Source organism: Notothenia coriiceps, unplaced genomic scaffold (genome assembly GCF_000735185.1).
Source record: "Notothenia coriiceps isolate Sejong01 unplaced genomic scaffold, NC01 NC01_scaffold00027462, whole genome shotgun sequence".
In the NCBI taxonomy this organism is placed as follows: domain Eukaryota; kingdom Metazoa; phylum Chordata; class Actinopteri; order Perciformes; family Nototheniidae; genus Notothenia; species Notothenia coriiceps.
In genome coordinates, this window is record NW_011360163.1 from 1 (window position 1) to 12,312 (window position 12,312).

The following is a 12,312-nucleotide window of genomic DNA, read 5'->3' on the forward strand; positions in this document are numbered from 1 at the left end:
CATTTTCCCATTGATGTTAAACCCATGGATATTTAATGTTATTTTGGTTTTTGTGTTGGTTTCTCCATTTGTTTAATTCTATGCAGCATTGTCCCCACTGTGCCAGCACATCGGCCTATAAGAATCATGTATTCAATCGAATGCTTGCCAGATTTATGATTTCAGGGAGAGTGGATACAAACACAATCTTTACTAATCCTATATTCTATCCACTTATATTTATATTTGTGTCACAGGTTCAAATCCCACTGCAGTCAGCATGTCGTTGTGTCCCTGGGCAAGACACTTCACCCCAAATTGCTCCTGTGGGGATTGTCCATAGTATTGAGTATGTAAGTCGCTTTGGATAAAAGCGTCTAACAAGTGACATGTAATGTGAAAGAAATGCAAAAGGGATAGTGCCTCTCGAAGTGTACTGTAACATATGCCTCACTAACCACAATAAATGGAGTCACAAGATCTCAGGACACCTTTTTATGTTCACACACATACTTTTAAATGTACGTACTTGTGAGGACAATGGTTGTTAAAATGCATTTCGATGCATTTTCTAGCCCCAACCTTAACCATTTCAACGTAATGCTTAAACCCAACGTCACCCAAATGTGCTCATTTTATTCAGCAATTTATTTCACAGGAATGGTTTTATTTCAATGAAATCAGCATGTTGAGAGTTGAGTCTTTTCTTTGTAGCACACTCAGAGGAAAAGACGCTCCAAATCAACATCAGCACTGAGCTCCTTTCCCCAGGCGTTAGCATCAATAATGTGAAGCAGGAATAATTTGTTTTATATATGCTCCAAGACACAGCATTTTATTGTATATGAGTACAGAGTTTGTTTTAGAAAAATAATGTTTTTCCTGGTTTGTTGAGTAAGTGGTCGACTATGTATGCAGAGGCATGTGGTCATAATTTGTAGTTTTCAAAGAATGATAGAAGGAAAATCTATTTCAAAATAAATCAAATGTGTTGCTACTTTCCACACTGCATAATTCAGTTGACCTCTTTAAATTATTATTTCTACATTGCACATGGCATCAAAAATTCCAGATATACGATGGTTGATAAAGAAGAATTACATTGAGAATTAAATACAAAGAACAAGACACATAAGTCAGGTAGTCTATGATAACAGTATATTTATATTTACTATCATTCTTTAACCTTTAACGATTAAGGACTTCTGACCATTTTAGTTGAAGTCACATTATTTTGAAGTCACAAATAGTAATGAAGACATGCTTATTCGCGTGTTTCCTTACCATATTAATCTTTACCATATACTCCCATAAACCTGTGGAGCACAACACGGATGTTGTGTTGATGCAGCCCAACTGTGTCCTTGTTGAATGAGCTCATTTTAAATGCAACAGGGGGATTGTAAAATGGAAATGTGATTATTGTGTAATGTGTTTTTTATTAATTAATACATCATGTCTGTATACATATTGTCAAATTAGTTCACATTTTGTTGTGACACGAAAGTAAAAATGGCATATGCATGTGCATGAATTTAAAGCTATAGGAGTGAAACTTCCAGTAAGTCATCACTCCTTTAAAATAGTTTCTTCTGAATGTTTCCTGATGTACTCTGAAACAAGGTTAAATAATATCTTCTGTTTACAGTAAAGAGCAGAGTGGGTGATAGAGGGGAAACTGTCTCAGCTGGTCTCTGTGAACACAGGACATCTAGCATACCATCTCCCGTTGAGTAGTTGGATTGCAACACAGGGCGCATGCAGACCATCAGGCTGTGCATTCTTTAGCTGGTGGCTAATTTTCAGACAGTCCTCGACTTGGGTCTGGGTAAACAGCACCGCCCCGATGGTTGTTTGTTTAAAGTGTGGAACGATCCATCGCAGAGCGCCGGGCTCGATTGACACTGTCTGCTGATCTGCTACTGCGGATTGCTCAGAATAACAGGGCTGCTCGCTAATTCCCGTCTATCGGAGCTTTCGGCGAAACACCGAGAGAGTAGGGTCCAAAAAAAGCCAACAAGGCAGGCAAGAACCTCGCTCCGCCGGAGTCCGCACCCGAGAATGGCTTCAGGAGACCTTTACGAGGTAGGATAAAACCATGTCTATGGAAAATGCTTTGTAATATTGACGAAAAATGGAATTAGGAAGTAAAGGGGAGGGCGTCGCGCATGTAAAAAGCGGTGTGCTAAGCCCTTTAACAGGCGAAACTAACCCTTCTCATGCTTTGCGAAGATTATGTTGGTTAATTTATGCGTATACTTTGTGTCGCTTCTGATATACTTTGACATAATTATTCACGGCTGTAGTGAAGAGATAAGATGCCATTTACGGGCTGAACTCCTCAGTCTGTCGCCGAGTTGAAAGTCGTGGTAAAGTGACAGCGGCGCTGTGTGAACGGTCATGGTGAATAGCTACAGACGGAGTGATGGTTTTGAAGGTGCATACATGCCAAAAAGATATGTTGTCATCACAGCCTTTACAGCTGTGTGACTGTTTTGTTGGATGTTTGGCACATAATATGAGACACTAGTTTATTTGTGTATCGAGCAGTGTTAACAAGTATGTGTGAGCTCCTTTTGCAGTTGATGTGCGAATTTTTTTAAATAGTGACTCCGACAGTTTTGGGCGTAAAAGTTGCCCAAATGTGTAGTAGGAAGGTCACGCTGCCCTCGTGCGTAACATCACTCTGGAACCTGTGCCAGAATGTGCATGAAGCCTGGTTTCAACATCAGCTTCTCTGACTTACTGCCATTAGCCTTTGTCATGCTGACATGGTGTCATATGTTCACTTCATTGTGGTGACAGAGAGAGATGGGAGGGCTGCGATTGTCTGATGACTTCCAAGGACAAATGATATAGTTTGACAAAACAAGTTTTCTATGTTTTAAAGTAAAGATCACATTTCAAACACGCCACAAAAAAATTATATCTAAAAGGAACATGGGCATCCTCTCAGGGGTGTTCAAGCAGATAACACTACTCACAACACTGACATACAATATATGATGAGGCAGGACATCTGTTGAAGACAGTAGGCTATATGTGTGAATCAGTATGTGATTGCCTTTAAATAAACTGTTTTATTACAGTTGTCTCAGCTGACTGTCTATATCTATGTTTAGTTATTGTTGGAAGAGGATCCATGGACGTGCAGCAATGTGGAAAAAGTCCTTATTAAAACATCACCACCCAATTATGTTCATTTTTGTTGGCTATTATTTTATATGCTTTCATCTCACAACATGGATGTGTATTGTTTTTGGCTTTATTATGCTTCCTTTAACTGGGATAAGCTTCATGCAGTCAAACATACTAATACTGCGCTTTAAAACTTGTTTGCTTTGAGGAAAACATTCAGGTTATCTTCTGAATTCATAATTGCGTGAATTACATTAAGGCAATACTTGTCAATATTATACTTTTGTTTGTAAATCTAATTTCTACTTAGAAAATGCTTTACGTTTGTGGGCTCTTGGATTGGTGTAAGGCTACCTGTACTATTACCCAGTGTTAAATGGAAGTTGATTAATTTATCACTCTAAAACTGTGATTTTATCTTTGTCAGTGATCATTTGTTGACAGGCATTGAAATAGTTAGTTGAGTCTGTGGGTTGAACAGCTCCAATTGTAACAGTTGAGATGGACCAACATTGAGAAGCTAAGAAGAGTTTGCTGATGCCACTGATTAGCTTTAACTTATAAACAGTTGAAATATATAATATTAATATCAAAATATAAACAATTTCACCTAATGTTGATGTTTTCAAGTAATCATTTCAAATAGTTTGTGCATGCTGGTAGTGCCAGCACCAATGACTATAGCTAACAAGGTTTTGTAGAATCGGTTTGTTAGATGGAGCTGTAAGGAATCGTTTGAAAAGTGAAGGTTAGAAGATACATATTTTGTTGAGAAAATGTTGGGGAGTCAAGGATGTGAAGCCTTGACTGAAAGGCTTTGAGAAGAGCAAGCAGTGACCCCCATCAGTGAGTAATGCTAAGGACAAAGTTGAGTCGAATGTTATTTTCTGGTTTTATATTTAAAATAACGTGTGGCCAAGATCAGTCTGATTTTAATACTGTGCGCACCAGTTGTGCCCTGTCACTCTGATCCATTGTTTCATATACTGTGTAAACTAGGCCATCGTTCACTTTTTTACTGTGAAAAAGGGTAACAAGTTGTGTCTTACAGATATCATGACATCAAACCATCTGAGAAATAAGCATTTTTGCAAAATCACGGATAAAAGTAAAGCTTTCTGCCGGCTTTGTAAAGTCAAATGGATCGAGGCAGCTATTGTGGGCAATGGTAATTCTACAGTGTAGTTAAGAAACAACAGTTAATGGGGTCAGTTGCTGTTTACAGTTTCTCACTGCTCACCCTTTATTTAATAAGCACATTTACCACTTTAAGGGGCTGAAAATGAAATTCAGATCAAAGGGATTGCTTCCATAGGGTACTCACCATGACACTGGCTAACAGTAACACTGCTAACAGCCAGAACAATACAAACAACAGCTTATATGCTGACATAGCAAACAGTGCTAACCTGAGGTAAACGGGAGGTGTTATGCTTCCTAAACACTACAGGGGACAGGACAGTGCTATAAGCCAGAATACATCCCATCCAGAAACATCCCCATATGATATCAATGCTCTGAATGTCATATTACACCTCTAAGCATACATTAGAAGAACAAAATCTAGATTATCTATAGACTTACTGTTTATAAAGTGTATTGAATGTAAGGTTTTCCCTATCTTTTAAATATGTACTGATTATTTGTTTACTGCCAATATCTATACTATAAATATATTCACACAACTCTTACATTCCATTTAAATCCAACATTTTAAAATATATCTTGAAATATGGCTGTATACAAGATTGTATTTTCATTACTGAGTAAAAAAAGATTGAAAGAAATTGTATTCAATTTGTTCACTATTCTTCTCGATCATGGTTACAAACAGTCATTACATTTAGTGTAAAAGGCAGTGCTTCATGTTCCTTCATTGCACTCTGCAGCTTTGCTCAAATGTGCTTCTTCTTTAGCCATGCTGATGTTTGGTACAAATATCCATGGTACGCGCAGAGGATTAACCTTTCATTTTCCATTTACACGGGAACGTTTACGCACCGAATTCGTTTTCAAAAAAGTCTTCTGTTCACAGGGTGCCCGCGGGGTCTTAAAAAGTCTTAAATTTGATAATCAGAATTGAAGGCCTTAAAAGGGTCTTAAATATGATCAAAAAAATAAGAAAGGTCTTAAATATGATTTAGTAGGTCTTAAAAATGATCGGATTTGAAAGCTACTTCTTAGTTGCGATCGCGTCTAAATGTGTTTTGGGGGAAATGTCCGGGCTGCAAAGTAACCAGTACGGTAATAGCCTTTCAGTTCCCCCCAACAATTTGTATTGAAATAAATCAACATGGAACCAGTAATCATTAACTTTGTTTCCCCCGGCCCCTTATCGGAGAACACCCAGCTAGTAACCTAGCAACCAAGCTTCAGCTAGCGGCAGTCAGAAATTAGGTATCTTCGAATCAGTGGCGGTGCCAGGGTATGGCTGGGGTAGGCTACAGCCATACCAAGAAATGGCGTAGCCTCACCTTAGCCCCACCATAAAAAATGATGTTAAAGTAAGCTAAATAAAGTCCGCCAACTCGCGCAGAGTAAATTGCACAGACAACAGTTAGTAAGATTGATCTCAGTAGCCACTTGTTTGGAAATACCGAACAACAGAAACGGTTTTGAGAACTTTTGTCACATAGTGATCGTCTTCTCAATAAAACATCTTTGATAATGTCTTCTGGCCAATCAGAATCACGATAATGGCGTGTTGTTGTTGCAGGAAGTCCCGATGGAGAATACTTTTTGCTGTAGTACAACTCTATATACATCGATACAACATTACGTGTTGATAGAAATCAACACGTAATGAAATAAGACCCCACGGTTTGATGATTGATAGGTGTGTGGGCTGTCTTTAATTTTGACACACAGAACATTGGGGGCTATCCACCCATTATCGACAATGTAAAGTAATTCACACAGCCTCTTCCCTCTTCTCTCTGTGAGGAGCAGCAGGTTCAGCTTTCAGATTGTTCTGAAAGCTGAACCTGCTGCTCCTCACAGAGAGAAGAGGGAAGAGGCTGTGTGAATTACTTTACATTGTCGATAATGGGTGGATAGCCCCCAATGTTCTNGCCTCTGTGGCAGATGCCGGAAGTACTTGCCACTGCCTGCAGATGCCACGAAATGAGCCAGGCCCTACTGCTCAGAGATTCGCAAATCCCGACTCACTGTGCAAAACATAGCAGACTCGTGCGGACTCAGAGCCGTAACCGTATTGCAGCAGATCCAGAGATCCAGCAGACTCGTCGTCATGCATTAGTCAACAGCAGACTCAGATTCGCCAAATAACCCTTTTTTTATATCAACATTTTTTATTAAAGCAAAAGTGACTGCGTAGGTTTTCTTATCCGATCCCCGAAGGCATGTTTCCCAGGTCCAACAGCCACCTTCTTCTGCTTCTGTGTGGGACCACCTGACCCTGAACTTCCCATCCCCAGAACAGCGTAGCGGAGGTTAATGTAACGTTAGTTTAATATGCTTGTGAAATGCAACAACTATTCGGTTTCACCGGTAGGATTTCTACGCACTTGGTGATGCTGACTCATATGACTCAAAGGACTCGTATGATCCGGATCTCTTCAATGACTGACTCAGAAGACTCCGAGTCCGTAAAAGGATCCGGATTTGCCATCTCTAGCATAAAGCAGACTCTTCACGCTAACGAAGGATCACTTCTTCTTCAGGGTAGGGAAGGCTACGCAGTACGCAGGCTTCTTCTTCTGCTTCTGCGTGGGACCACCTGACCCTGAACTTCCCATCAGAACAGCTCCTGCTCTAACTCCAACAGCTGGGCCAAACGTCCTTTTTTTCTTTCGGGTCTCAGACCGAGCTCTGGAGTTAATGCACATTACTCACGAGACGTTGTAAAACAAAAAAAGGGGGGGGGGGCCGCCAGTTGATGGTGACTGCTCTAAAAGATACATGCTTATTCCAGCATTCTGGTCTTAAATAAGGAAAATACAAGTTTGTTAAAAGTACTCATAAGCAGTGTTGGGACTAACGCGTTACAAACTAACCCCTAGATTCTACCGGGTCCGTCTGCGTCGCGTAACGGCTGCTCCGCGGTTTTGGTCCGGCCTCCTCCGGCGTCAAACCCTACCGGGCGCGTTTCAGAAGCATTGGAGATATAACCACTACTAACGCCTTAGTCCCAACACTGACTACAAGTGCACTAATTAGAACTTGATTGTTGAGGCTACAATAAAGGTGCCTGTAAAAATGTCTAAACCAATATTTTGTGTTTTATTGTTCCACTACATTTCATAATGATAATTGCTACAATGATGGGGAGTTGTCTTTTCTATTACTGTGCCATGGAACAAGACAAAAACTTGTATTTTTATTGTTATTATTTAAGTAAAAGTAACTTGTTACTTTTATAATTTAGTAACTAATAAAGTAACTACCGTAGTTACTTTTTTGAGAGCAGTAACTATAACTATTACTAGTTACATTTTAAAAGTAACTTGCCCAACACTGCTCATAAGACATTTTGTGCTGTGAGACTGATGGAAAATGGTTTCAAGGTTTCTTCATAGCCTCTAGCACAGCGATGGCATTAACTGCTCATCATGTCCTCAGATGTTCCGTGCGCATTAACAGGAGTAAACAGCCTTTGATCGGTGTGCCGCAGGGGTGTCACAGAAATGAACAGACAATTAGGTTGCTTAAAGTCCCAAACAATGTCACACTTAACAGCATTGCAGAGAGACTCGCATGCAGAGAAAAGAAGAGAAGGAAGGAGAAAGCATGGGGTAAACCGGAGTAATCGGAGAGGGTTAGAAACACTTGATGCTCAAGAACGAGATGGCACGGAGTTAGAAAATGTGGGGCAGTGTTATCCTCCAACACCAAGCATACAGTAGTGTTTTCACCACATTATTTGTATACATTCTGACTATAGCAGCATTTTTTACATGAGGACCAAGCAAAAGGCTCCATTTACCTTAAGCCATCTCCTCAGATTGTAAAGACTATTTTGTGTGAAATGACCTGCATCAGCACTAGTGCTTTCGCTCTCTACAGGATTTTGCGGAGACCTCTGCCCGCAGTAAAAACGGCTGAACAATCGAAAAAGGCCAATCTTTTCTTCTTCATCCTCTATTCAATTGTCAAACCACAAAGCCGAGCATCACAGCAGACATATGGTCAGTGGGACAGACCACAACATTCTAACTGGAGGAACACTTTCTGAAGGGGGAACAGACTTTTAAAGACCAAATAAAAAGTGCTAATTTATGGCTGTGTCATCGCCTGACAGAATCAGCAAAAGTACAGGGTTTGACAACAGCGCCATTGTGTGTACAGCTGTATTGACATTTAAAATCAACTTTCATAGAGAGGGGTAAAGGCGACTTAAGATTGTTTTCTTAACTTAACTTTACTTAAGCACACCCCAAACCTAACTGGGCATCATTGTTTTGCAAAACATACATGTTCCCACTACAAATTGAAACACCATGCTTTACGATGTACTCGGGAGTCTTTGGTTGAGAAATCTCTGGTTTTGAGTGGGCAACGGCTAAAATGAAAAGGAAAAGATGCATTTACAAATGTGTCTGATACATCATTTGTAAGTAAAAAACTATAATAAAAATATTATTACCCGAACTCAACAGTGTAAGAGTGCACAGTGCACTCTTACACTGTAGAGTTCGGGTAATAATATTTTTGCACTACATATTGTATTGCTACTTCCCGTTTAAACTTGGAGCAAAAACACATACCATAGTTTTGTACTCAAACTTGAACCGAGCAAAGGTAGTCCATGCAGGTAAAGACCTTTTTGTTTCAGTCCCAAAAGACTGAGATCAACTGGGCACTTAAAACCACTTGTTTTTTGTTTGATTTGACTGCATTCACCATCATTGATTATTGCAATTGTTTTCGATGTATATTTATGGTAGAAATGCATTATTGTAACTCTTTTTTTATAAGAGTGGAATACATGTATTGTTATGTAAAGGAAAATCTACGTTCATTGAGTGTGAACGCTGTATAAAAAGGTTTTATTTCTAACCCACAGCTGTCAAAAAAACATTCATTATCCATTCGTAACTTTTGCTTCAGGCTTTATTTATATCCTAAAGGTAGGTTTTGCTTTACTATCATATAACATAAGGTATAAGGGGGAATATAATTGCCAGTGACTCATCTGTATGCCATCATCTCATTGGTCCATCAGTGTTCATCGGGCACCGTTAAGCTGAAGAGTTTATAGGCATTACAGCATACAGAGCCCACGCACACAGCTGCTGTAGCTGACATAGCACACCTCCAAATGTAACTGCACATTAAAAAGGTACGGTGGCTTTGGAGTGACCTCATACAAAACCGTAAATGGTCAGCTCGGGCTGTCTGTGTTTTCTCCTGCAAGTTAAAGAGATGGATCAAACTAAGAATAAAAGGTCCTTTTTTCTTAAATGACAGCTAGCAAAGACAAGCCAACTACAACACTTCAATTCACATCAACCAACAACTGCACGAGAGAAAACAATGCTATGGGAATCAGTGAGACTCCCTTCAACCCTTTATGTCTAATATACATCCAGCTAGAATCCATCAGAAGCTTGTTTATAATAAGGTACACTGAACATTCACAAGTTCAAGCAATGTATGACCCTTTGCAGTCAGTAGATTTGTTCATATTTACTTTAATGTAATTTTGAAAGAACATGTCATTGACTACTGCTTGTTAAATCAGATACAGAGGATTGGAAAAATAGGTTTTATACATCCGTGGTGATACATGCTCAATATTTCCTGAGATGTTTTGAGCACATTAAACAGCCTTTGATGGGTGTCCTGCTTGGGGTGTCACTGAAATGAATAGGATATTTGAATGCGCACTGTCCTGGATGTCACACTCAACTATATATCAGAATAGAAGGGAGACATGCAAAGAAAAGGAGAAGCAAAGTGGAGGAGGCAGATAGAGGAGGTTTAGTAACACTTGATGCCAGTATGAGCAGAAAGACTGGAGGTGGGCATGTCCTCCATCAGCAGCCACATTTATTTTTAGCATCATCCAGCCCAAAGCTTAGTGAGAAGAACATATTGTCAGGGACGTAAAGACAGGTGTGTAATGTAAACCTTCACTATGTGGTTACAGGTGCAGTAGAGCACGTCTGACCACATCCCCATAGCCAGCTGAGCCTGCATTGAAGGACAATTTGCACCCCTCGACTGTATGACACCGACAAGACCAGGAAGTAACACCCGCATTACACACTGGAATAATATACTATTTACTAGAACAGCAGTATCCCAAAACACAATTTTTAGCATGATATCAAATATGTGTTATGTCTTTAAATTTCATATAAACATGCTTTACACAAAAATCTAAAATAATCACATTTTTAACATGAAAAATCACAGTTCTATTAACAGTCAAAGTCGAGATTTTTGGTAAATTAGTCGAAAAACTGATTAATAAACATCTTCCATATACAGTATATATATATATATATATATATATTGACAATATATACGCTCAGTATACGGCTAAGAACCAATTAGATTGCTTGAATTGACTTGTCCGGTTTTCTTTTTTTTTTAAACTTGCTTTGACTTTGGAAATATACCTCAGGGGACAAAAGGATGTTGTTAAAGTTGGAATTTAGATTTCTAGAATGTCTAAAATATAAGAGTTACAATGACTATTACATGAACAATTTATATGTTTAAAATGTTGGAATAATAACAGCAATTAACTGAATGGTAAATTAAGAGTCTGCAGTTTTGTGATTTTTTTCACTACTATTTGCTTTAGATTACTGTCAATTTTTTTTTACAGCCGCAATGTTACATTTGCCATTTGTTAGGCGGTGTTTACACGAGAACGAAACGGGTAAACAGAAGTTGTATCTTCTTGCGCGTTTAGCCCGTTCGTTCACACGAGGCCGCAACGGAACCGCGGAAACGATAACGGGTCCCAATGTGGATAGATCTGCAACCGGAACGCTCTGGGGGGCCAAACGGCTCTGTGTGTACGCCCTATACAATCATTTCCTGATAACGATGAAGCCATAGCCCCACCTCTGCTGCTCACTGCTGTAGCATGGTCAGTAGCTACTGTCAGTAGCTACTGCTAACGCATGGCAACCATGCTCGGGGGTTCGCTGCTTTTGGTGTATTTTGTGGCAGAAGTTACTACGCCACTTACAGGCCCGGCATATGTACCACAGCATCTCCAGCACTTTCGAGCGGTCTCTTGCAGAAGTACAGCGCCACTTACAGGCCCGGCATATGTACTACAGCGTTTCCAGTGGTCTTGTGTGAACGGACACGTTACATGAGCCGAATGCGTGTGAACCAGGGTTCCTGCAGGTTTCACCAACTCAAATGTAAGACTTTTTAAGACCTTTTTAAGACCACTTTGAATAGAATGTAAGACCTATTTCACGGCAAGAAAGTATGAAGGAAAATTGCTAGGAAAGAAGAAATACGTCCCATAATTACTTATGTAATGTATTCATGTTCAACATAAGAACGATGACTCAGCATAACGGTACAGAGAACTGTGTTAGACAAAAAGTGTGTATGTGTCTCTGTATGTACGTATGTATCAGTGACGTGCGGTGAGGTACTGACTCTTTCAGAGTCAGATTTAAAAATATTATATTTTGACCTTAATCGAAATATTCAGTTATTTTCAAAAGCTTTTTTAGTCTGATGCTATGATTAATTTTAAACAGACAAAAGGATACCCAAAATCTAAATATTGGATTGTTCTTTCTTAGTAAGATCCCATTTTCATTACAATTGTGGTCTTACCTTGACTTGAAGATGAAGTCCATGCTATCCTTCTGGACAACAATCTCTATTACTTTTTTGTAAAAGTCCTCCTTATCTTTCTAGTTTCAAAAGTCTAGTTTGTTGTTTGCGTCTACGCCGGGGAAAAAAAATGATGTTCTGTTTACACGGAAAAATAAAGATGTCAAGTTAAACCTAACTCTGTCGCCACACCTTTATTAGATTTGGGTGCGCACGCGCAAAGTGACAAGTTTCCCCACTATATCGGCACATTACATAATGTCAGAGATTATTGAATAAGTGTATACTATAAATCCGAGCAACCAGAGTAGATGGTTGCTGTGTACTTTTTCGTGGTTCCTCTCCGGTCGGTATTGGAGACGCGTTGACTATCCCGCCGTGCACTCGGGTGTCCAAGAACGACGATGACAATAAGAT

General features: G+C 39.5%; 1 protein-coding gene across 2 annotated transcripts in view; it reads left to right on the forward strand.

Annotated features, from left to right (window-relative positions):
- Positions 1-1,649: 1,649 nt before the first annotated feature.
- Positions 1,650-12,312, forward strand: part of cdyl (chromodomain protein, Y-like) — a 27,668-nt gene continuing 17,005 nt past the window's right edge. Inside the window, exon 1 of one of the 2 annotated variants that reach the window (XM_010785248.1) lies at positions 1,650-2,064. In XM_010785248.1, the coding sequence (XP_010783550.1) occupies positions 2,041-2,064 (24 nt within the window). In that variant the 5' untranslated portion in view covers positions 1,650-2,040. The remainder of the gene's footprint in view (positions 2,065-12,312) is intronic. The other variant, XM_010785247.1, reaches the window with a different exon arrangement.